Source organism: Culex pipiens, chromosome 2 (assembly GCF_016801865.2).
Source record: "Culex pipiens pallens isolate TS chromosome 2, TS_CPP_V2, whole genome shotgun sequence".
Classification (NCBI taxonomy): domain Eukaryota; kingdom Metazoa; phylum Arthropoda; class Insecta; order Diptera; family Culicidae; genus Culex; species Culex pipiens.
Window position 1 is genome coordinate 175,254,117 of NC_068938.1, and position 26,590 is coordinate 175,280,706.

At 24.6% G+C, this 26,590-nt stretch overlaps 1 protein-coding gene and 1 long non-coding RNA gene across 3 annotated transcripts; one reads left to right on the plus strand and one right to left on the minus strand.

Moving 5' to 3' along the window:
- The first annotated feature begins 14,851 nt into the window (after positions 1-14,851).
- Positions 14,852-15,975, plus strand: LOC120418207 (uncharacterized). 2 transcript variants are annotated; one of them, XR_005605568.2, is made up of 4 exons: positions 14,852-14,902; positions 14,966-15,241; positions 15,298-15,479; positions 15,541-15,975. It is a non-coding gene; the product is annotated as an uncharacterized LOC120418207 (long non-coding RNA). The 2 variants fall into 2 exon arrangements; XR_005605567.2 differs by having other exon boundaries at positions 14,867-15,241.
- A 4,318-nt stretch (positions 15,976-20,293) lies between these two features.
- Positions 20,294-20,959, minus strand: LOC120418202 (uncharacterized). The gene is made up of 2 exons (XM_039580510.2): positions 20,607-20,959; positions 20,294-20,543 (listed from the first exon to the last, which is right to left on the minus strand). The coding sequence occupies exons 1-2, from the start codon at positions 20,808-20,810 to the stop codon at positions 20,403-20,405; spliced, it is 345 nt and encodes a 114-aa protein (XP_039436444.1). The 5' UTR covers positions 20,811-20,959; the 3' UTR covers positions 20,294-20,402.
- Between the last annotated feature and the right edge of the window lie 5,631 nt (positions 20,960-26,590).

The window sequence follows — 26,590 nt, forward strand, 5'->3', positions numbered from 1 at the left end:
ATAAAAATATTTAAAAAACGACATTGATCGTTGACGCCAAGAAAAAAAATTCAACTCTCACTAAATACGCCCTCATAAAAATATTTAAAAAAAAACATTGATCGCTGACGCCAAGAAAAAAAACTCAACTCTCACTAAATACGCCCTCATAAAAATATTAAAAAAAAAAATTTGATCGCTGACGCCAAGAAAAAAAATTCAGCTCTTACTAAATACGCCCTCATAAAAATATTTAAAAAAAACTTTGATCGTTGAAGCCAATAAAAAAACTCAACTCTTACTAAACACGCCCTCATAAAAATATTAAAAAAACGACACTGATCGTTGACGCCAAAAAAAAAAAACTCAACTCTCACTAAATACGCCCTCATAAAAATATTTAAAAAACGACATTGATCGTTGACGCCAAGAAAAAAACTCAACTCTTACTAAATACGCCCACATAACAATATTAAAAAAAAAACTTTGATCGCTGACGCCAAGAAAAAAAACCCAGCTCTTACTAAATACGTCCTCATGAAAATATTTAAAAAAATCTTTGATCGTTGAACCCAAAAAAAAACTCAACTCTTACTAAATACGCCCTCATAAAAATATTTAAAAAACGACATTGATCGTTGACGCCAAGAAAAAAACTCAACTCTTACTCTTACGCCTTTATAAAAATATTTAAAAAAAAACTTTAATCGCTGACGCCAAGAAAAAAAACCCAGCTCTTACTAAATACGCCCTCATAAAAATATTTTAAAAAATCTTTGATCGTTGAACCCAATAACTCTCACTAAATACGCCCTCATAAAAAATATTCAAATAAAAACTTTGATCGTTGAAGCCAAGAAAATAACTTAACTCTCACTAAATACGCCCTCATAAAAATATTTAAAAAAAAACTTTGATCGCTGACGCCAAGAAAAAAAATTCAGCTCTTACTAAATACGCCCTCATAAAAATATTTAAAAAAAACTTTGATCGTTGAAGCCAATAAAAAAACTCAACTCTTACTAAATAAGCCCTCATAAAAATATTTAAAAAACGATATTGATCGCTGACGCCAAGAAAAAAACTCAACTCTCACTAAATACGCCCTCATAAAAATATTAAAAAAAAAAACTTTGATCGCTGACGCCAAGAAAAAACTCAGCTCTTACTAAATACGCCTTCATAAAAAAACTTTGAACGCTGACGCCCAAATCAAAAATCAACTCTTAATAAACAAACCCTCATAGAATAATTTTGAAAAAACTATTATCGTTGACGCCCAGAGAATAACTAAACTCTAACTAGAAACACCCTTATCAAAAATTATTGAAAAAAAAAACTTAGATAGTTAACGCCAAGAGAAAATTTCAATTCTCAATTCAAATTCAGCAAAATCGATTTCGAGTGGTGTGCCGCCTAAAATGCCCCTAAGCCTTTGTATGGGCAGCTTCGAAGTTTCTATGGAAACCTGTACGGACGAATCAATCAATTTATTTTAAAAAACGTTACTTAATCCACCTTTAGGTGGTTGGCGCCTTCCTCACATTTAAAGGGTGCTATCCAAAATGCAAAAAGTGCGTAAATAACACTTAAGTGCTTATAACTTTTGATAGGGTTGTCAGATCTTCAATGTTTTGGACGCGTTGGAAAGGTCTTTTGAATACCTATCCAACGATAGGTCGCATGAGAGATCCGGACAGCATTTTCATCAAAATATCTGAGATCCGGCCTCGAAAAAGTGCTTAAAAAACACTTAAGTGCTTATAACTTTTGATAGGGTTGTCAGATCTTCAATGTTTTGGACGCGTTGGAAAGGTCTTCTGAATACCTATCCAACGAAAGGTCGCATGAGAGATCCGGACAGCATTTTCATCAAAATATCTGAGATCCGGCCTCGAAAAAGTGCTTAAAAAACACTTAAGTGCTTATAACTTTTGATAGGGTTGTCAGATCTTCAATGTTTTGGACGCGTTGGAAAGGTCTTTTGAATACCTATCCAACGATAGGTCGCATGAGAGATCCGGACAGCATTTTCATCAAAATATCTGAGATCCGGCCTCGAAAAAGTGCTTAAAAAACACTTAAGTGCTTATAACTTTTGATAGGGTTGTCAGATCTTCAATGTTTTGGACGCGTTGGAAAGGTCTTTTGAATACCTTTCTGAAAATGTATAGCATGACGGGTTTTCTTACAAAAACCACCCTTTTTACAATCTTCCGGACTTTTGCTAAAATCGTTTTTTTAGCATAACTTTTGAAGTACTTAACTAAACTGCATAATTTTTAATAGCGACTTATGGGACCTCAAGACGGATCGAATGACGCCAAAACGGACAAAATCGGTTCAGCCAATGTCGAGATAATCGAGTGACAATTTTTTGATCAACATCCCACCACACACACAGACATTTGCTCAGAATTTGATTCTGAGTCGATAGGTATACATGAAGGTGGGTCTAGGAGGTCTAATTGAGAAGTTCATTTTTCGAGTGATTTTATAGCCTTTCCTCAGTAACGTGAGGAAGGCAAAAAGCTAAAATGCTGGTAAATTAGGTTTGAGAACGTTCTATTGGTGTTCAAAATTAGGGGCATTTAGCCTCAACTGTAAACGAAAATCAACAAATTCGAAATCGAATTTTTCAAATTATGCTCAAATTTAGTGGGGCTATTGATCTATTAAAACACGGCACCGCCCCAAAGTTTTGCGAATTTCGTCAATTTAAAAAAAAAACTCTTTTTTTATTGAGCATGTCTTTGAAACAAAAATTAATAGAGCAAAACTCGACTGTTATTATTAAAAGAAGTTGGACGCTGAATTGCGTCCCGCCCATGTGGATCAATCGGACCGCGCACTGGACTCACAATCCAGAGGTTGCAGGTTCGAATCCCGCGGCGGGCGCTCTAAAATTCTAAGTGTAAATATGGGAATCCGGCGCCGTCGCTCCGTGCCGTACTCAAACACTTAGGAGCCCAGGGCGGCGAAGTTCTTGTAGTTAAAAGGAAGACACTAGTGGTTGGTACTAGCAATGGTGGCCGACAGCTTCGTTGGACGCTGAATTGAATGATGTCAACAGATCTTCGATTGGTGCATTGAGCATTTTAAGCAATTGAAAACTTTTTCAAGCATTTTTTTCAACTTACATGTGATTTAATTTCAAATGATTTAGATGTTTTTTGGATTGATATGTAAATAAATCCATCGACTTTTAGCGACTTTTCTGAAGAATTATCATTTATAATTAAAACAATCTTCAAAATAAAAAGATGCATTAAACTCCTCGACGAAATATTTCAATAAACCTCGAAAAGTTTTGAGAATAAACCTCTTTTCATGGTGCCAAATATCACCTGCGATTTTTATTTTAACTTAGGCCGTTGTTTTTTGAAATTTATGTCCCTCGACTCTGACAAAAGTCAAGGGGAGCAAAAAAATAAAAAAAGTTAAAAAAAAATGAAATTATAGGCCACAGTTTTAACATGTTCAATACACCTGTCCAGTCGTTTTGCAATCATAAGTTTCCAAAATTTAATATTATTAAAAAAAATTTCGAGAAAAATGTTATAAATAACACTGATACAAATCTTGTAAGCATATCCGGTAACTCTATGTTTATGAATTCGTAAATTTGGATTTTTTTTCAAAATCGTCAAAATTTTTCTCGAACTCGATGTAAATGTAACTCGATGTTGTCTTCGGCAAACTTGTTCCTTAAAATACGAACAATAACCTTATGACGTTTTTGAAAAATAAAAAAAAAATCCATAAAACGGTAATAACCAAATTGTGTTGATTTCCTCTAAAAATTGATTTTGTTTCGGGGGTTCAATCTGTGAACACAGAAAAAAAATCAATTCCCGAAATCGTGAAAATTGTTCATGAATGTGAGAACCACGAAGAAATATATTCATGTTAGTAGTGTAAATGCACCAAACTCATGAATAAATTCCTCCGCGGTTCTAACATTCTTGAACAGAATTCACGATTAAGGGAATTGAATTTTGTCTGTGTACTACAGCTGAATAGAGTCATTTGTATTTATTTTTTTGTGCATCCCTCCCTGAAAAAAATGGGGGCAAAACAAATTATTGATGAAAAAATATTAACTTTTGGAATCATGTACAATAGATTGTAAATTATTTAGGATTTAATATCGTTAAGTTTTATAATTTCAATCATATAGAGCATTCAGAAATTTACAAAATAGGATTTAGGGATCGCAGAAATTAAAATATATAATGAGTTTATTGATGTTGTTTGCGCATGCAAAAGGTTCAGATTGTAGATTTGTATCAGTTCAGTTAGATCTAGTACTACAGAATAATTCTAAGCATCTTCAAATGAGTTCTTGGCATTGTTATAGAATTTCCCGCTAGAACTACCAGCTTTGGTCACAAGAATCTCCTCTAGAAGTGGCAATTGCTCCGCGAGACACAGTACAGAACAGATCAGACAGAACAGAACCGTCCTGTTCTGAAATACAGCTCAAGATGTAGAAAGATACAGTTTTCTCGTCTAATTACCGTCCAGTACAGTTCAATAAACCGACAGAAACCAAGAGCAATAAAGTTTTGATTACAAATAACTGTGCACTACACGGATAGAAATCCTGTCCGTGTGTTTAGAAACATTCGTCGATAGAATCGAAAACATTGAATGTTGTCGATTTTGAAAACAAATTTCTCGATTATGTTAACAATGTCGACGAAATCTGCGACTTTGTTGCCTACATTTCGGCGTCGGCGCCGTTTCGTGTGTTAGAAATATCGACCACAACGCTAAGCAGTGATGACGTTTCGGGACTTTGTTTTTTTTTTTTCGCTAACAGATCACAACAAACTGTTTGGCCTCCAGTCGCGTCGCGCCGGATTCCCGGGCTGTATTCTGTTACCGTGGCCGAGTCTTCCCGGTTTCGTGAACGTTTCCGGTGTTTTGATTAATGCTATAGTTGCGATTGTAAAATTCGGCAAAGCGGCCGTAGTTTTGTGAAACAAGAAGAATCGAAAAGATCTGGATCCGGGTATTATCAATGGCCTGTGAAGAAGTGCTTTTGTCGAACCATGTGATACTTTTGAACGCTGTTTTGGATGGCAAGTTTCAGCCGGAACAACCCGGATCAGCCAAGTGAATATTATAGAGTGGCCAGCATCAACATTTCCGGGACTTTTCTATTATTGTTTCATCAAACTCGGCCCGTTCGAGCGGACGCAACATGTGGTCAAATTTGGAGGAATTTTGAAAAAGTGAGGTAAATTTATTGTCAGCCTTGTTTGTTCCCAATCACCAAAACCAAAACCTCCTCGAAAATTCCTCCCCCCCCCCCCTTCCACCTTCACCATAATCCTTTTTTAACTCTCTAGTACTTTATTTAGTTCAATCTACTCAACATTTCTATGAGACCATCCATAAACCACGTGGACACTTTTTTTATATAAATCTCAGACCTCCCCCCCCCCTCGACTATCCACGTGGTTTATAGATGGTCCCTTTGTAGGAAAACCAAATATTTATCTTTTTAAATGTGTAAAAACTCTGTGGGTTTTCTACATTTCTCGTTCCGCTACAGGTCAAAAGGCTTAAAAAAATCTAAAAATCTAAAAATCTAAAAATCTAAAAATCTAAAAATCTAAAAATCTAAAAATCTAAAAATCTAAAAATCTAAAAATCTAAAAATCTAAAAATCTAAAAATCTAAAAATCTAAAAATCTAAAAATCTAAAAATCTAAAAATCTAAAAATCTAAAAATATAAAAATCTAAAAATCTAAAAATCTAAAAATCTAAAAATCTAAAAATCTAAAAATCTAAAAATCTAAAAATCTAAAAATCTAAAAATCTAAAAATCTAAAAATCTAAAAATCTAAAAATCTAAAAATCTAAAAATCTAAAAATTTAAAAATCTAAAATCTAAAAATCTAAAAATCTAAAAATCTAAAAATCTAAAAATCTAAAAATCTAAAAATCTAAAAATCTAAAAATCTAAAAATCTAAAAATCTAAAAATCTAAAAATCTAAAAATCTAAAAATCTAAAAATCTAAAAATCTAAAAATCTAAAAATCTAAAAATCTAAAAATCTAAAAATCTAAAAATCTAAAAATCTAAAAATCTAAAAATCTAAAAATCTAAAAATCTAAAAATCTAAAAATCTAAAAATCTAAAAATCTAAAAATCTAAAAATCTAAAAATCTAAAAATCTAAAAATCTAAAAATCTAAAAATCTAAAAATCTAAAAATCTAAAAATCTAAAAATCTAAAGATCTAAAAATCTAAAAATCTAAAAATCTAAAAATCTAAAAATCTAAAAATCTAAAAATCTAAAAATCTAAAAATCTAAAAATCTAAAAATCTAAAAATCTAAAAATCTAAAAATCTAAAAATTTAAAAATCTAAAATCTAAAATCTAAAAATCTAAAAATCTAAAAATCTAAAAATCTAAAAATCTAAAAATCTTAAAATCTTAAAATCTAAAAATCTAAAAATCTAAAAATCTAAAAATCTAAAAATCTAAAAATCTAAAAATCTAAAAATCTAAAAATCTAAAAATCTAAAAATCTAAAAATCTAAAAATCTAAAAATCTAAAAATCTAAAAATCTAAACATCTAAAAATCTAAAAATCTAAAAATCTAAAAATCTAAAAATCTAAAAATCTAAAAATCTAAAAATCTAAAAATCTAAAAATCTAAAAATTCAAAAATCCAAAAATCTAAAAATCTAAAAATCTAAAAATCTAAAAATCTAAAAATCTAAAAATCTAAAAATCTAAAAATCTAAAAATCTAAAAATCTAAAAATCTAAAAATCTAAAAATCTAAAAATCTAAAAATCTAAAAATCTAAAAATCTAAAAATTTAAAAATTTAAAAATCTAAAAATCTAAAAATCTAAAAATCTAAAAATCTAAAAATCTAAAATTCTAAAAATATAAAAATCTAAAAATCTAAAAATCTAAAAATCTAAAAATCTAAAAATCTAAAAATCTAAAAATCTAAAAATCTAAAAATCTAAAAATCTAAAAATCTAAAAATCTAAAAATCTAAAAATCTATAAATCTAAAAATTTAAAAATCTAAAAATCAAAAAATCTAAAAATCTAAAAATCTAAAAATCTAAAAATCTAAAAATCTAAAAATCTAAAAATCTAAAAATCTAAAAATCTAAAAATCTAAAAATCTAAAAATCTAAAAATCTAAAAATCTAAAAATCTAAAAATCTAAAAATCTAAAAATCTAAAAATCTAAAAATCTAAAAATCTAAAAATCTAAAAATCTAAAAATCTAAAAATCTAAAAATCTAAAAATCTAAAAATCTAAAAATCTAAAAATCTAAAAATCTAAAAATCTAAAAATCTAAAAATCTAAAAATCTAAAAATCTAAAAATCTAAAAATCTAAAAATCTAAAAATCTAAAAATCTAAAAATCTAAAAATCTAAAAATCTAAAAATCTAAAAATCTAAAAATCTAAAAATCTAAAAATCTAAAAATCTAAAAATCTAAAAATCTAAAAATCTAAAAATCTAAAAATCTAAAAATCTAAAAATCTAAAAATCTAAAAAATCTAAAAATCTAAAAATCTAAAAACCAAAAATCTAAAAATCTATAATTTTAGAATTTCAGAGTTTTAGAATTTTAGAAGTTAAGAGTTTTTGAATTTTAGAATTTTAGAATTTAAAAATTTAAAAATTTTAGAATTTTAGAATTTTAGAATTTTAGAATTTTAGAATTTTAGAATTTTAGAATTTTAGAATTTTAGAATTTTAGAATTTTAGAATTTTAGAATTTTAGAATTTTAGAATTTTAGAATTTTAGAATTTTAGAATTTTAGAATTTTAGAATTTTAGAATTTTAGAATTTTAGAATTTTAGAATTTTAGAATTTTAGAATTTTAGAATTTTAGAATTTTAGAATTTTAGAATTTTAGAATTTTAGAATTTTAGAATTTTAGAATTTTAGAATTTTAGAATTTTAGAATTTTAGAATTTTAGAATTTTAGAATTTTAGAATTTTAGAATTTTAGAATTTTAGAATTTTAGAATTTTAGAATTTTAGAATTTTAGAATTTTTTAATTTTAGAATTTTAGAATTTTAGAATTTTAGAATTTTAGAATTTTAGAATTTTAGAATTTTAGAATTTTAGAATTTTAGAATTTTAGAATTTTAGAATTTTAGAATTTTAGAATTTTAGAATTTTAGAATTTTAGAATTTTAGAATTTTAGAATTTTAGAATTTTAGAATTTTAGAATTTTAGAATTTTAGAATTTTAGAATTTTAGAATTTTAGAATTTTAGAATTTTAGAATTTTAGAATTTTAGAATTTTAGAATTTTAGAATTTTAGAATTTTAGAATTTTAGAATTTTAGAATTTTAGAATTTTAGAATTTTAGAATTTTAGAATTTTAGAATTTTAGAATTTTAGAATTTTAGAATTTTAGAATTTTAGAATTTTAGAATTTTAGAATTTTAGAATTTTAGAATTTTAGAATTTTAGAATTTTAGAATTTTAGAATTTTAGAATTTTAGAATTTTAGAATTTTAGAATTTTAGAATTTTAGAATTTTAGAATTTTAGAATTTTAGAATTTTAGAATTTTAGAATTTTAGAATTTTAGAATTTTAGAATTTTAGAATTTTAGAATTTTAGAATTTTAGAATTTTAGAATTTTAGAATTTTAGAATTTTAGAATTTTAGAATTTTAGAATTTTAGAATTTTAGAATTTTAGAATTTTAGAATTTTAGAATTTTAGAATTTTAGAATTTTAGAATTTTAGAATTTTAGAATTTTAGAATTTTAGAATTTTAGAATTTTAGAATTTAGAATTTTAGAATTTTAGAATTTTAGAATTTTAGAATTTTAGAATTTTAGAATTTTAGAATTTTAGAATTTTAGAATTTTAGAATTTTAGAATTTTAGAATTTTAGAATTTTAGAATTTTAGAATTTTAGAATTTTAGAATTTTAGAATTTTAGAATTTTAGAATTTTAGAATTTTAGAATTTTAGAATTTTAGAATTTTAGAATTTTAGAATTTTAGAATTTTAGAATTTTAGAATTTTAGAATTTTAGAATTTTAGAATTTTAGAATTTTAGAATTTTAGAATTTTAGAATTTTAGAATTTTAGAATTTTAGAATTTTAGAATTTTAGAATTTTAGAATTTTAGAATTTTAGAATTTTAGAATTTTAGAATTTTAGAATTTTAGAATTTTAGAATTTTAGAATTTTAGAATTTTAGAATTTTAGAATTTTAGAATTTTAGAATTTTAGAATTTTAGAATTTTAGAATTTTAGAATTTTAGAATTTTAGAATTTTAGAATTTTAGAATTTTAGAATTTTAGAATTTTAGAATTTTAGAATTTTAGAATTTTAGAATTTTAGAATTTTAGAATTTTAGAATTTTAGAATTTTAGAATTTTAGAATTTTAGAATTTTAGAATTTTAGAATTTTAGAATTTTAGAATTTTAGAATTTTAGAATTTTAGAATTTTAGAATTTTAGAATTTTAGAATTTTAGAATTTTAGAATTTTAGAATTTTAGAATTTTAGAATTTTAGAATTTTAGAATTTTAGAATTTTAGAATTTTAGAATTTTAGAATTTTAGAATTTTAGAATTTTAGAATTTTAGAATTTTAGAATTTTAGAATTTTAGAATTTTAGAATTTTAGAATTTTAGAATTTTAGAATTTTAGAATTTTAGAATTTTAGAATTTTAGAATTTTAGAATTTTAGAATTTTAGAATTTTAGAATTTTAGAATTTTAGAATTTTAGAATTTTAGAATTTTAGAATTTTAGAATTTTAGAATTTTAGAATTTTAGAATTTTTAGAATTTTAGAATTTTAGAATTTTAGAATTTTAGAATTTTAGAATTTTAGAATTTTAGAATTTTAGAATTTTAGAATTTTAGAATTTTAGAATTTTAGAATTTTAGAATTTTAGAATTTTAGAATTTTAGAATTTTAGAATTTTAGAATTTTAGAATTTTAGAATTTTAGAATTTTAGAATTTTAGAATTTTAGAATTTTAGAATTTTAGAATTTTAGAATTTTAGAATTTTAGAATTTTAGAATTTTAGAATTTTAGAATTTTAGAATTTTAGAATTTTAGAATTTTAGAATTTTAGAATTTTAGAATTTTAGAATTTTAGAATTTTAGAATTTTAGAATTTTAGAATTTTAGAATTTTAGAATTTTAGAATTTTAGAATTTTAGAATTTTAGAATTTTAGAATTTTAGAATTTTAGAATTTTAGAATTTTAGAATTTTAGAATTTTAGAATTTTAGAATTTTAGAATTTTAGAATTTTAGAATTTTAGAATTTTAGAATTTTAGAATTTTAGAATTTTAGAATTTTAGAATTTTAGAATTTTAGAATTTTAGAATTTTAGAATTTTAGAATTTTAGAATTTTAGAATTTTAGAATTTTAGAATTTTAGAATTTTAGAATTTTAGAATTTTAGAATTTTAGAATTTTAGAATTTTAGAATTTTAGAATTTTAGAATTTTAGAATTTTAGAATTTTAGAATTTTAGAATTTTAGAATTTTAGAATTTTAGAATTTTAGAATTTTAGAATTTTAGAATTTTAGAATTTTAGAATTTTAGAATTTTAGAATTTTAGAATTTTAGAATTTTAGAATTTTAGAATTTTAGAATTTTAGAATTTTAGAATTTTAGAATTTTAGAATTTTAGAATTTTAGAATTTTAGAATTTTAGAATTTTAGAATTTTAGAATTTTAGAATTTTAGAATTTTAGAATTTTAGAATTTTAGAATTTTAGAATTTTAGAATTTTAGAATTTTAGAATTTTAGAATTTTAGAATTTTAGAATTTTAGAATTTTAGAATTTTAGAATTTATAATTTTAGAATTTTATAATTTTAGAATTTTAGAATTTTAGAATTTTAGAATTTTAGAATTTTGAATTTTAGAATTTTAGAATTTTAGAATTTTAGAATTTTAGAATTTTAGAATTTTAGAATTTTAGAATTTTAGAATTTTAGAATTTTAGAATTTTAGAATTTTAGAATTTTAGAATTTTAGAATTTTAGAATTTTAGAATTTTAGAATTTTAGAATTTAGAATTTTAGAATTTTAGAATTTTAGAATTTTAGAATTTTAGAATTTTAGAATTTTAGAATTTTAGAATTTTAGAATTTTAGAATTTTAGAATTTTAGAATTTTAGAATTTTAGAATTTTAGAATTTTAGAATTTTAGAATTTTAGAATTTTAGAATTTTAGAATTTTAGAATTTTAGAATTTTAGAATTTTAGAATTTTAGAATTTTAGAATTTTAGAATTTTAGAATTTTAGAATTTTAGAATTTTAGAATTTTAGAATTTTAGAATTTTAGAATTTTAGAATTTTAGAATTTTAGAATTTTAGAATTTTAGAATTTTAGAATTTTAGAATTTTAGAATTTTAGAATTTTAGAATTTTAGAATTTTAGAATTTTAGAATTTTAGAATTTTAGAATTTTAGAATTTTAGAATTTTAGAATTTTAGAATTTTTAGAATTTTAGAATTTTAGAATTTTAGAATTTTAGAATTTTAGAATTTTAGAATTTTAGAATTTTAGAATTTTAGAATTTTAGAATTTTAGAATTTTAGAATTTTAGAATTTTAGAATTTTAGAATTTTAGAATTTTAGAATTTTAGAATTTTAGAATTTTAGAATTTTAGAATTTTAGAATTTTAGAATTTTAGAATTTTAGAATTTTAGAATTTTAGAATTTTAGAATTTTAGAATTTTAGAATTTTAGAATTTTAGAATTTTAGAATTTAGAATTTTAGAATTTTAGAATTTTAGAATTTTAGAATTTTAGAATTTTAGAATTTTAGAATTTTAGAATTTTAGAATTTTAGAATTTTAGAATTTTAGAATTTTAGAATTTTAGAATTTTAGAATTTTAGAATTTTAGAATTTTAGAATTTTAGAATTTTAGAATTTTAGAATTTTAGAATTTTAGAATTTTAGAATTTTAGAATTTTAGAATTTTAGAATTTTAGAATTTTAGAATTTTAGAATTTTAGAATTTTAGAATTTTAGAATTTTAGAATTTTAGAATTTTAGAATTTTAGAATTTTAGAATTTTAGAATTTTAGAATTTTAGAATTTTAGAATTTTAGAATTTTAGAATTTTAGAATTTTAGAATTTTAGAATTTTAGAATTTTAGAATTTTAGAATTTTAGAATTTAGAATTTTAGAATTTTAGAATTTTAGAATTTTAGAATTTTAGAATTTTAGAATTTTAGAATTTTAGAATTTTAGAATTTTAGAATTTTAGAATTTTAGAATTTTAGAATTTTAGAATTTTAGAATTTTAGAATTTTAGAATTTTAGAATTTTAGAATTTTAGAATTTTAGAATTTTAGAATTTTAGAATTTTAGAATTTTAGAATTTTAGAATTTTAGAATTTTAGAATTTTAGAATTTTAGAATTTTAGAATTTTAGAATTTTAGAATTTTAGAATTTTAGAATTTTAGAATTTTAGAATTTTAGAATTTTAGAATTTTAGAATTTTAGAATTTTAGAATTTTAGAATTTTAGAATTTTAGAATTTTAGAATTTTAGAATTTTAGAATTTTAGAATTTTAGAATTTTTAGAATTTTAGAATTTTAGAATTTTAGAATTTTAGAATTTTAGAATTTTAGAATTTTAGAATTTTAGAATTTTAGAATTTTAGAATTTTAGAATTTTAGAATATTAGAAATTTAGAATTTTAGAATTTTAGAATTTTAGAATTTTAGAATTTTAGAATTTTAGAATTTTAGAATTTTAGAATTTTAGAATTTTAGAATTTTAGAATTTTAGAATTTTAGAATTTTAGAATTTTAGAATTTTAGAATTTTAGAATTTTAGAATTTTAGAATTTTAGAATTTTAGAATTTTAGAATTTTAGAATTTTAGAATTTTATAATTTTAGAATTTTAGAATTTTAGAATTTTAGAATTTTAGAATTTTAGAATTTTAGAATTTTAGAATTTTAGAATTTTAGAATTTTAGAATTTTAGAATTTTAGAATTTTAGAATTTTAGAATTTTAGAATTTAAGAATATAGAATTTTAGAATTTTAGAATTTTAGAATTTTAGAATTTAAGAGTTTTAGAATTGAAGAATTTAAGAATTTTAGAATTTTAGAAATTTAGATTTTAAGAATTTTAGAATTTTAGAATTTTAGAATTTTAGAATTTTAGAATTTTAGAATTTTAGAATTTTAGAATTTTAGAATTTTAGAATTTTAGAATTTTAGAATTTTAAGAATTTAAGAATTTTAGAATTTAAGAATTTAAGAATTTAAGAATTTAAGAATTTAAGAATTTAAGAATTTAAGAATTTAAGAATTTAAGAATTTAAGAATTTAAGAATTTAAGAATTTAAGAATTTAAGAATTTTAGAATTTTTAGAATTTTAGAATTTTAGAATTTTAGAATTTTAGAATTTTAGAATTTTAGAATTTTAGAATTTTAGAATTTTAGAATTTTAGAATTTAAGAATTTAAGAATTTTAGAATTTAAGAATTTAAGAATTTAAGAATTTAAGAATTTAAGAATTTAAGAATTTAAGAATTTAAGAATTTAAGAATTTAAGAATTTAAGAATTTCAATATCGAACTTTAACGACAAACGACCTCCAATACTCGCAAACGCCAAAACTCCAAAACTCCAAAACTCCAAAACTCCAAAACTCCAAAACTCCAAAACTCCAAAACTCCAAAACTCCAAAACTCCAAAACTCCAAAACTCCAAAACTCCAAAACTCCAAAACTCCAAAACTCCAAAACTCCAAAACTCCAAAACTCCAAAACTCCAAAACTCCAAAAACTCCAAAACTCCAAAACTCCAAAACTCCAAAACTCCAAAACTCCAAAACTCCAAAACTCCAAAACTCCAAAACTCCAAACTCCAAAACTCCAAAACTCCAAAATTCCAAAATCCCAAAACTCCAAAAATCCAAAACTCCAAAACTCCAAAACTCCAAAACTCCAAAACTCCAAAACTCCAAAACTCCAAAACTCCAAAACTCCAAAACTCCAAAACTCCAAAACTCCAAAACTCCAAAACTCCAAAACTCCAAAACTCCTAAAACTCCAAAACTCCAAAACTCCAAAACTCCAAAACTCCAAAACTCCAAAACTCCAAAACTCCAAAACTCCAAAACTCCAAAACTCCAAAACTCCAAAACTCCAAAACTCCAAAACTCCAAAACTCCAAAACTCCAAAACTCCAAAACTCCAAAACTCCAAAACTCCAAAACTCCAAAACTCCAAAACTCCAAAACTCCAAAACTCCAAAACTCCAAAACTCCAAAACTCCAAAACTCCAAAACTCCAAAACTCCAAAACTCCAAAACTCCAAAACTCCAAAACTCCAAAACTCCAAAACTCCAAAACTCCAAAACTCCAAAATTCCAAAACTCCAACTTCTCCCTCCAAAACCCCCAAACTCCACCTCCAAAACCATACAACACAAAAAACATTACACCCCAAACCACCAACCCAAAAACTCCAAACTCAAAACCTAATACAACCAACAACACAAACTCAATACACAAAAAATTAAAAATCAAAAAAATGTAAAAAATCATCACTACAAAAATCACAACCCCAAAAAAACATTACTAACACAATACCTCAAAACTTCAAACAAACCAAAAACCCAAAAACCCTACAACTCAAACCATCAAAAAAAAAATCCACAAAACCCTGTAACCCCAAAACATCCGCCTCACCATGTCTCACTAGTCGCCAATAAAGAATGCAGTACCCGCTCGTGCCAAATGCATGATGGACCACACCGCATGCCCGACCACTGTTGCCGTATGTCCCGCGCCCGCATCACAGTATTATGGTCGATTGCGCCGTCGTCGTCGGCATTACACCTAAGACCGGATCATCTCGAAGAGGGAAATTTAACTCCGATGTGCAGCAGGGTGAGTTGATTTTAAAATCTTTAGATGATATCCAGCCTAAGTGTTTTCCATTTTCAATTTTAGTACAAAACGCCGAAGGAAAAGGCGGTTTTGCAGAATACTTCTGCGCGTCATCCTACGGAGGACGATCCTGACGCTCAAGGATCGTATACAACTGATCGAGCCTCATCTGGACCAGATATGGATATCACGTTCGACGGATAGGAAGAAACAAGCCATGATCAACGTCCCGCTGGAAACTCTTGGTGGCAAGGAAAAGCTACTGGGATTTTACATAAACGGACTTTTCATGCCCCGACGTGTGTCCCAATCTGGCTCTGTGAAAATGGTCTGCTAAAAGTAAGTAGTCTTCAGATGTGTTCAAGTTTCATCAAACTAATCATCTTTTTCCACAGGTCAGAATCAAACTAAACAGTGACGCCTAGGAGAAACTTCCCACCTGCCGATTGTCAAGGCGCCCGCCTTTTGCTCAAGTCTGACCGACCGTAATTCTTTGAGCTGAAGCTGCGCCCGACGTCCGGCCGCGCCGGATGTACGTCAACTGATTGGCTCTAAGTGCTGATCCTAACGGCAGCGGGTAAGATCTACAAGCTCAAATTCTTTTGCACAATCTCTAATCTCTCTCCCAATCCAACCAGCTCTGATGCCTGATGCACGTTCATCATGACCACGAACCACCTGCTTACGCTGCGCAAATACATTAGGGACGAAATTAACCAAGATTGTTATCCACATTACTCCTACATCTTAGTGTGAATTAATTGTAGGTTCAAAAACGAAAATAAAAGCATTTTTTGCGAATAAACTGTTTTCTGATATTATTTACCATTCCGAAATTGTTTTGAGCTATAACGGTCAATTTGAAAAGCAAACTATCGACGCTATATCGATACTTTGCAAATTGCATACATTTCGGCGCATTCAGACCAAGATAGTTATGTTGACGAAATCGACAACATTTTTTATCGATATCGTTGCAAATGTTACCGGACGACTGGTCGAAAACATTCTGAAACGAATTTTAGAACGAATCGACAACAATGTTGTCGATTTCGCGGACAGGATTTCTATCCGTGTAGCTAACCCGCGAGCTCCAGTTCTGTCCAGATCCGATTATGCCACGAACCAAGCACCAGACGCTCTTATGTGCGTTAACAGATGTTTAGATTATTTTTTAACATTACTGTTACAATATATAAAGCAAATATCACGTTTTGGCAAAAAATGTTTGAATTTTAGCCAAGGGACAAAAACATTAAATTATTTTTTTACTAGCCATAACCAATTCCACCACAATTCATCATTTTGTATCAAAAATCAGCGCCCAAGGAAGGTTTTGTCAACTGCGTTAACATATGGCACTGAAATAAACGCCTATGTTGACTGTATACGCCCTTCCTACCACACACATACACCCCTAACGCCCTATTGGGGAAAACACCCCCCATTGAAGAATCCTGGATACGGGCCTGTATACGATACACCGTATTTAGACAGAGAGGAGGACACTCTTGCGAAGACTTGGCAGAAGATTGTTGACGCCGGCGTCAACAGTCCAAGTGTGAGCACTCACTAATTACATTAGGAGTGAAACCAAAGAGGGGTGCTCCGGGGTCCTTTCGAGCGGGCAAGCCAAATGCCAAAAACAAAACAAAATCGTAATGAAATACGGAATGTGGTCAAATCGACTTTCAGGATTAAGAGTGGAGATAGAGGGAAAAAAGACCGAAAGATGGCAAAAAGGACATTGTCCTTGTGCTGTGAGAGCACCAGAAGAAATGAAGAAAAGCATAGTTTATGGATAGTTCTTCTTTGCTTTTTTTTGTTCGAACAAAACTGGAAGCCACAACGATGAAGCTAATCGAAGCTGAACAAAGAGGCGAAACTTTGTCCGTTGACCAATTTGGCTGCGATGAAGAAAACCAGACAAACGAAACGCATAAACTAGATGAAGAAGTTAGATTATCTAATTCTTGGGGATCGGTGGATGCAAGTTTACAGAAGATTCAAAATTAAATTTTAATTAAATTATATTTTGGATATGGATAATTCTCCGCCAACTCACACAGCAGTACAGTGTTCAAAAATGAAAGGGGTCGTACCGCCCCTCCGTCACGAGATATCAAAAAACGGACCTCGGATTCGTGATCAGAGACCCCTTAGGACAAAGTTTCAAACAATTTGAAAGCATACAAATTTTATTTGATTACAATCTGTGGTAGAGCAGGCCAAAAAAGCGCCAAGCATGATTCGCATGACGCGAGAAAAAGTTCTCCAACCGGGCTCAACATTCCTTGGCCAAAATAATTAGACCCGTATTTTTTTATTTGGCCATTAGGGTGACCTACGCCGTGCTAGGGTGGGGCGAAAAATTGCCATTTTCGTCAATCACTTTTCCTATCTCCGCGACATTCAATACGATTTTAGCTGTCTTAGACGCAAAAGAAAGAAGATTAGTTTGGCTATTTGGGAAAAATAGTAAGAAGTTTCAAAAATCTAGCTTATCTTTTGAAAAGGTCGTATAAAAAATTAAAATGCAGATTTGATGGTCTCGGGAGCAAAGAGCCTATGTCTGAAAATATTTTTACCTGATTCCTCGGAAAATTTTACATAACATATCAAAAAATTGTGAAGTTATATTTTTAATTTTCTGACATACGATTTTTGAAAAATAAAAGCTGGGGTTTTCGACGCGCCACGCGCAAAAATGGGAAAATGATAAAAACGGCAAAAAATTTTTTCACTAAAACTGCGATAACTTGAAAATTTCAGCGATTACTTATACATTTAAGGGTACCAAAATTTTCGTAATTGAAATACCCAACTTTTGGTACCCTAACATGTATAGCCAAACTAATCACCTTTCTTTTGCGTTTGAGACTGCTAAAATCAGTTTGAATCGCGCGGAGATATGATTTTTTGAAAAAAGTGGTTTTTGCGAAAATCGACGAAAATTGCATTTTTTTGACCACCCTAACACGGCGTAGGTCACCCTAATGGCCAAACAAAAAAAAGTTGAATTGCTGTGTAGTTACCCGGGCAGAAGGTAATAACAAAATTAATAATATTTCAATAACAAATCATGTTAAAATAACAAAAAGTGTTTTTATTTTATCCTGAAGTTCAACTTCAAGAAGAAAAAATAATAACAGTTTCTGATAAAATAACATAATTTGGTATTGATGTGATATTATATTGAAAATGTTTAATAATACGCTAATAACAGGAAATGTTATACATTTCAAAAACTCTCCTTATAACAAATTTTGTCATTTCTTCGGTATACTGACTAAGAAATAAAATTACCATAAATCGCAAAAATGGAAATGTTTCTAAGTGTCCATAACACAATCTATTATTATTTTTTCTTTTGTTAAATATGTTTAGATCTTTGAGATAATTTTGTCTAATTTCGTCGGGGTCATTTTTTTGGCCATGAAATGGGGTCCTTGAGCAAAAATTATTCTAAAAAGTTGAAATTTTGAAAGCTGATTTCTTTAATTATTTGATATACCCCCTAAAGGACTTTGTTTAAAATAGTTAGAAATATGGGATAATTTTGACCAATTTCGTCAGGGTCATTATTTTGGCCATGAAATGGGGTCCTTAAGCTAAAATTATTCTAAAAAGTTGAAATTTTGAAAGTTGATTTTTTTAATTATTTGATACACCCCCTAAGGGACTTTGCTAAAATTGGCTAGAACTATGAAATAATTTTCACCAATTTTATCGGGGTCATTTATTTCACCATGAAATGGGGTTTCAAGCTAAAATTAATCCGATAAAATTAACTTTTGAGAGTTTATTTTTTTTTTAATTTTGTTATATTCCCTTACGGAATCGATTTATTTGTTGAGAATTTTTGAAGTGTGAATAACAAAAACTGTTATTATTTTCACAGAGCCAGGAAGTCGGAGCTGACGTTGAAGCTCGAGCTGGAGTGAGACCTCGGAGACTGCATCGGATTCAGCTAATTTTTAACAACTTTTACCAGGGAGTAGACGACCTGTCAAACTCCATACAGTGAGAGCCTACCTCTCATCTTTTGGTACTTTGACATGTTTTGGTACTTTGACAAGTGAGAAGTGTCAATTTTGGTACTGATGAATTACCCTAATATCGCACAACTTGCTTTTCGTTCGGGTAAAATGTCAATCATCAATCTTATACCTATATATGGAAATATATTTAGAAAGTGATTTCAATTAATTTATCGATTATTTGCTTGTATGAAACACACATTATTAACTGTTTTTGCTTTTTCTTATGTCACAACTATTTCCTTGCCGCCTTCGTTTCGTTCGTTTGATAATTTAGTAATTTTTGGTAGCATCAGACTGGTGCAGCACAAATTGTGCTCCAGAAAACTGCCGTCCTTTTCCAACGGAAGTCGCGCACTATCAAGAGTTAGCTGTTCCGGGTTGGTTCCGTGTCCCAGATCGACGATAATAGATTGAGGACGAATAGGTCGAGTAACTGTTCAACAATTATAACACCCGGAAAGAAGAACAATTCGCCAATCATCGCCTTGATCTTGAGCCCATGTCGGTATGGATTAGACCACTCAAAGAGACCGAAGCCGAGTGGGAGGAAATCCAGCGTTTTAAGAGGAGTTGAACCGAAAGGTGCACGGATAGAAATCCTGTCCGCGAAATCGACAACATTGTTGTCGATTCGTTCTAAAATTCGTTTCAGAATGTTTTCGACCAGTCGTCCGGTAACATTTGCAACGATATCGATAAAAAATGTTGTCGATTTCGTCAACATAACTATCTTGGTCTGAATGCGCCGAAATGTATGCAATTTGCAAAGTATCGATATAGCGTCGATAGTTTGCTTTTCAAATTGACCGTTATAGCTCAAAACAATTTCGGAATGGTAAATAATATCAGAAAACAGTTTATTCGCAAAAAATGCTTTTATTTTCGTTTTTGAACCTACAATTAATTCACACTAAGATGTAGGAGTAATGTGGATAACAATCTTGGTTAATTTCGTCCCTAATGTATTTGCGCAGCGTAAGCAGGTGGTTCGTGGTCATGATGAACGTGCATCAGGCATCAGAGCTGGTTGGATTGGGAGAGAGATTAGAGATTGTGCAAAAGAATTTGAGCTTGTAGATCTTACCCGCTGCCGTTAGGATCAGCACTTAGAGCCAATCAGTTGACGTACATCCGGCGCGGCCGGACGTCGGGCGCAGCTTCAGCTCAAAGAATTACGGTCGGTCAGACTTGAGCAAAAGGCGGGCGCCTTGACAATCGGCAGGTGGGAAGTTTCTCCTAGGCGTCACTGTTTAGTTTGATTCTGACCTGTGGAAAAAGATGATTAGTTTGATGAAACTTGAACACATCTGAAGACTACTTACTTTTAGCAGACCATTTTCACAGAGCCAGATTGGGACACACGTCGGGGCATGAAAAGTCCGTTTATGTAAAATCCCAGTAGCTTTTCCTTGCCACCAAGAGTTTCCAGCGGGACGTTGATCATGGCTTGTTTCTTCCTATCCGTCGAACGTGATATCCATATCTGGTCCAGATGAGGCTCGATCAGTTGTATACGATCCTTGAGCGTCAGGATCGTCCTCCGTAGGATGACGCGCAGAAGTATTCTGCAAAACCGCCTTTTCCTTCGGCGTTTTGTACTAAAATTGAAAATGGAAAACACTTAGGCTGGATATCATCTAAAGATTTTAAAATCAACTCACCCTGCTGCACATCGGAGTTAAATTTCCCTCTTCGAGATGATCCGGTCTTAGTTTAATGCCGACGACGACGTCGCAATCGACCAAAAACATAGAAGCGGTCTCTGGACAACGGCAACAGATTACGGTCATCGTATTTGACCACATCAAAAGGCACGAGCTGGACATCAACAAACAATTCTCACGATCTCCCAGTATCGGCTGCATAAAATTTGAACCTGTAAAATATTCAAAAAAAAATCATTAAATCTAAGACTTTAAAAATTTAAAAATTAAATAAATCCGAAAATCTTACAATATAACGACCATAAAAAAATTTTAATATCAAAAATACGATCATCAAAAAACCCAAAAAAATCAAAAACCAAAAAATATACAATCTAAATATAATAATTAATACAACTTAAAATCTAAATTCTAAAAATTTAATGATTAAATGTTATACCATAAAAAATATAATACATTAAAATTCTTATTCTAAATTTTTAAAATTCTTTCTCCTAATTCTAAAATTCCAAAATTCTAAAATTCTAAAATTCTAAAATTCTAAAATTCTAAAATTCTAAAATTCTAAAATTCTAAAATTCTAAAATTCTAAAATTCTAAAATTCTAAAATTCTAAAATTCTAAAATTCTAAAATTCTAAAATTCTAAAATTCTAAAATTCTAAAATTCTAAAATTCTAAAATTCTAAAATTCTAAAATTCTAAAATTCTAAAATTCTAAAATTCTAAAATTCTAAAATTCTAAAATTCTAAAATTCTAAAATTCTAAAATTCTAAAATTCTAAAATTCTAAAATTCTAAAATTCTAAAATTCTAAAATTCTAAAATTCTAAAATTCTAAAATTCTAAAATTCTAAAATTCTAAAATTCTAAAATTCTAAAATTCTAAAATTCTAAAATTCTAAAATTCTAAAATTCTAAAATTCTAAAATTCTAAATTCTAAAATTCTAAAATTCAAAAATTCTAAAATTCTAAAATTCTAAAATTCTAAAATTCTAAAATTCTAAAATTCTAAAATTCTAAAATTCTAAAATTCTAAAATTCTAAAATTCTAAAATTCTAAAATTCTAAAATTCTAAAATTCTAAAATTCTAAAATTCTAAAATTCTAAAATTCTAAAATTCTAAAATTCTAAAATTCTAAAATTCTAAAATTCTAAAATTCTAAAATTCTAAAATTCTAAAATTCTAAAATTCTAAAATTCTAAAATTCTAAAATTCTAAAATTCTAAAATTCTAAAATTCTAAAATTCTAAAATTCTAAAATTCTAAAATTCTAAAATTCTAAAATTCTAAAATTCTAAAATTCTAAAATTCTAAAATTCTAAAATTCTAAAATTCTAAAATTCTAAAATTCTAAAATTCTAAAATTCTAAAATTCTAAAATTCTAAAATTCTAAAATTCTAAAATTCTAAAATTCTAAAATTCTAAAATTCTAAAATTCTAAAATTCTAAAATTCTAAAATTCTAAAATTCTAAAATTCTAAAATTCTAAAATTCTAAAATTCTAAAATTCTAAAATTCTAAAATTCTAAAATTCTAAAATTCTAAAATTCTAAAATTCTAAAATTCTAAAATTCTAAAATTCTAAAATTCTAAAATTCTAAAATTCTAAAATTCTAAAATTCTAAAATTCTAAAATTCTAAAATTCTAAAATTCTAAAATTCTAAAATTCTAAAATTCTAAAATTCTAAAATTCTAAAATTCTAAAATTCTAAAATTCTAAAATTCTAAAATTCTAAAATTCTAAAATTCTAAAATTCTAAAATTCTAAAATTCTAAAATTCTAAAATTCTAAAATTCTAAAATTCTAAAATTCTAAAATTCTAAAATTCTAAAATTCTAAAATTCTAAAATTCTAAAATTCTAAAATTCTAAAATTCTAAAATTCTAAAATTCTAAAATTCTAAAATTCTAAAATTCTAAAATTCTAAAATTCTAAAATTCTAAAATTCTAAAATTCTAAAATTCTAAAATTCTAAAATTCTAAAATTCTAAAATTCTAAAATTCTAAAATTCTAAAATTCTAAAATTCTAAAATTCTAAAATTCTAAAATTCTAAAATTCTAAAATTCTAAAATTCTAAAATTCTAAAATTCTAAAATTCTAAAATTCTAAAATTCTAAAATTCTAAAATTCTAAAATTCTAAAATTCTAAAATTCTAAAATTCTAAAATTCTAAAATTCTAAAATTCTAAAATTCTAAAATTCTAAAATTCTAAAATTCTAAAATTCTAAATTCTAAAATTCTAAAATTCTAAAATTCTAAAATTCTAAAATTCTAAAATTCTAAAATTCTAAAATTCTAAAATTCTAAAATTCTAAAATTCTAAAATTCTAAAATTCTAAAATTCTAAAATTCTAAAATTCTAAAATTCTAAAATTCTAAAATTCTAAAATTCTAAAATTCTAAAATTCTAAAATTCTAAAATTCTAAAATTCTAAAATTCTAAAATTCTAAAATTCTAAAATTCTAAAATTCTAAAATTCTAAAATTCTAAAATTCTAAAATTCTAAAATTCTAAAATTCTAAAATTCTAAAATTCTAAAATTCTAAAATTCTAAAATTCTAAAATTCTAAAATTCTAAAATTCTAAAATTCTAAAATTCTAAAATTCTAAAATTCTAAAATTCTAAAATTCTAAAATTCTAAAATTCTAAAATTCTAAAATTCTAAAATTCTAAAATTCTAAAATTCTAAAATTCTAAAATTCTAAAATTCTAAAATTCTAAAATTCTAAAATTCTAAAATTCTAAAATTCTAAAATTCTAAAATTCTAAAATTCTAAAATTCTAAAATTCTAAAATTCTAAAATTCTAAAATTCTAAAATTCTAAAATTCTAAAATTCTAAAATTCTAAAATTCTAAAATTCTAAAATTCTAAAATTCTAAAATTCTAAAATTCTAAAATTCTAAAATTCTAAAATTCTAAAATTCTAAAATTCTAAAATTCTAAAATTCTAAAATTCTAAAATTCTAAAATTCTAAAATTCTAAAATTCTAAAATTCTAAAATTCTAAAATTCTAAAATTCTAAAATTCTAAAATTCTAAAATTCTAAAATTCTAAAATTCTAAAATTCTAAAATTCTAAAATTCTAAAATTCTAAAATTCTAAAATTCTAAAATTCTAAAATTCTAAAATTCTAAAATTCTAAAATTCTAAAATTCTAAAATTCTAAAATTCTAAAATTCTAAAATTCTAAAATTCTAAAATTCTAAAATTCTAAAATTCTAAAATTCTAAAATTCTAAAATTCTAAAATTCTAAAATTCTAAAATTCTAAAATTCTAAAATTCTAAAATTCTAAAATTCTAAAATTCTAAAATTCTAAAATTCTAAAATTCTAAAATTCTAAAATTCTAAAATTCTAAAATTCTAAAATTCTAAAATTCTAAAATTCTAAAATTCTAAAATTCTAAAATTCTAAAATTCTAAAATTCTAAAATTCTAAAATTCTAAAATTCTAAAATTCTAAAATTCTAAAATTCTAAAATTCTAAAATTCTAAAATTCTAAAATTCTAAAATTCTAAATCAAATTCTAAAATTCTAAAATTCTAAAATTCTAAAATTCTAAAATTCTAAAATTCTAAAATTCTAAAATTCTAAAATTCTAAAATTCTAAAATTCTAAAATTCTAAAATTCTAAAATTCTAAAATTCTAAAATTCTAAAATTCTAAAATTCTAAAATTCTAAAATTCTAAAATTCTAAAATTCTAAAATTCTAAAATTCTAAAATTCTAAAATTCTAAAATTCTAAAATTCTAAAATTCTAAAATTCTAAAATTCTAAAATTCTAAAATTCTAAAATTCTAAAATTCTAAAATTCTAAAATTCTAAAATTCTAAAATTCTAAAATTCTAAAATTCTAAAATTCTAAAATTCTAAAATTCTAAAATTCTAAAATTCTAAAATTCTAAAATTCTAAAATTCTAAAATTCTAAAATTCTAAAATTCTAAAATTCTAAAATTCTAAAATTCTAAAATTCTAAAATTCTAAAATTCTAAAATTCTAAAATTCTAAAATTCTAAAATTCTAAAATTCTAAAATTCTAAAATTCTAAAATTCTAAAATTCTAAAATTCTAAAATTCTAAAATTCTAAAATTCTAAAATTCTAAAATTCTAAAATTCTAAAATTCTAAAATTCTAAAATTCTAAAATTCTAAAATTCTAAAATTCTAAACAAATTCTAAAATTCTAAAATTCTAAAATTCTAAAATTCTAAAATTCTAAAATTCTAAAATTCTAAAATTCTAAAATTCTAAAATTCTAAAATTCTAAAATTCTAAAATTCTAAAATTCTAAAATTCTAAAATTCTAAAATTCTAAAATTCTAAAATTCTAAAATTCTAAAATTCTAAAATTCTAAAATTCTAAAATTCTAAAATTCTAAAATTCTAAAATTCTAAAATTCTAAAATTCTAAAATTCTAAAATTCTAAAATTCTAAAATTCTAAAATTCTAAAATTCTAAAATTCTAAAATTCTAAAATTCTAAAATTCTAAAATTCTAAAATTCTAAAATTCTAAAATTCTAAAATTCTAAAATTCTAAAATTCTAAAATTCTAAAATTCTAAAATTCTAAAATTCTAAAATTCTAAAATTCTAAAATTCTAAAATTCTAAAATTCTAAAATTCTAAAATTCTAAAATTCTAAAATTCTAAAATTCTAAAATTCTAAAATTCTAAAATTCTAAAATTCTAAAATTCTAAAATTCTAAAATTCTAAAATTCTAAAATTCTAAAATTCTAAAATTCTAAAATTCTAAAATTCTAAAATTCTAAAATTCTAAAATTCTAAAATTCTAAAATTCTAAAATTCTAAAATTCTAAAATTCTAAAATTCTAAAATTCTAAAATTATAAAATTCTAAAATTCTAAAATTCTAAAATTCTAAAATTCTAAAATTCTAAAATTCTAAAATTCTAAAATTCTAAAATTCTAAAATTCTAAAATTCTAAAATTCTAAAATTCTAAAATTCTAAAATTCTAAATTCTAAAATTCTAAAATTCTAAAATTCTAAAATTCTAAAATTCTAAAATTCTAAAATTCTAAAATTCTAAAATTCTAAAATTCTAAAATTCTAAAATTCTAAAATTCTAAAATTCTAAAATTCTAAAATTCTAAAATTCTAAAATTCTAAAATTCTAAAATTCTAAAATTCTAAAATTCTAAAATTCTAAAATTCTAAAATTCTAAAATTCTAAAATTCTAAAATTCTAAAATTCTAAAATTCTAAAATTCTAAAATTCTAAAATTCTAAAATTCTAAAATTCTAAATAAATTCTAAAATTCTAAAATTCTAAAATTCTAAAATTCTAAAATTCTAAAATTCTAAAATTCTAAAATTCTAAAATTCTAAAATTCTAAAATTCTAAAATTCTAAAATTCTAAAATTCTAAAATTCTAAAATTCTAAAATTCTAAAATTCTAAAATTCTAAAATTCTAAAATTCTAAAATTCTAAAATTCTAAAATTCTAAAATTCTAAAATTCTAAAATTCTAAAATTCTAAAATTCTAAAATTCTAAAATTCTAAAATTCTAAAATTCTAAAATTCTAAAATTCTAAAATTCTAAAATTCTAAAATTCTAAAATTCTAAAATTCTAAAATTCTAAAATTCTAAAATTCTAAAATTCTAAAATTCTAAAATTCTAAAATTCTAAAATTCTAAAATTCTAAAATTCTAAAATTCTAAAATTCTAAAATTCTAAAATTCTAAAATTCTAAAATTCTAAAATTCTAAAATTCTAAAATTCTAAAATTCTAAAATTCTAAAATTCTAAAATTCTAAAATTCTAAAATTCTAAAATTCTAAAATTCTAAAATTCTAAAATTCTAAAATTCTAAAATTCTAAAATTCTAAAATTCTAAAATTCTAAAATTCTAAAATTCTAAAATTCTAAAATTCTAAAATTCTAAAATTCTAAAATTCTAAAATTCTAAAATTCTAAAATTCTAAAATTCTAAAATTCT

Coding starts and splice junctions, on each gene's coding strand:
- LOC120418202 (XM_039580510.2), bottom strand. CDS start 20,810: ATGCAGCCGATACTGGGAGATCGTGAGAATTGTTTGTTGATGTCCAGC. Junction 20,544..20,606: donor TAACTCCGATGTGCAGCAGG/GTGAGTTGATTT, acceptor TTTCAATTTTAG/TACAAAACGCCGAAGGAAAA.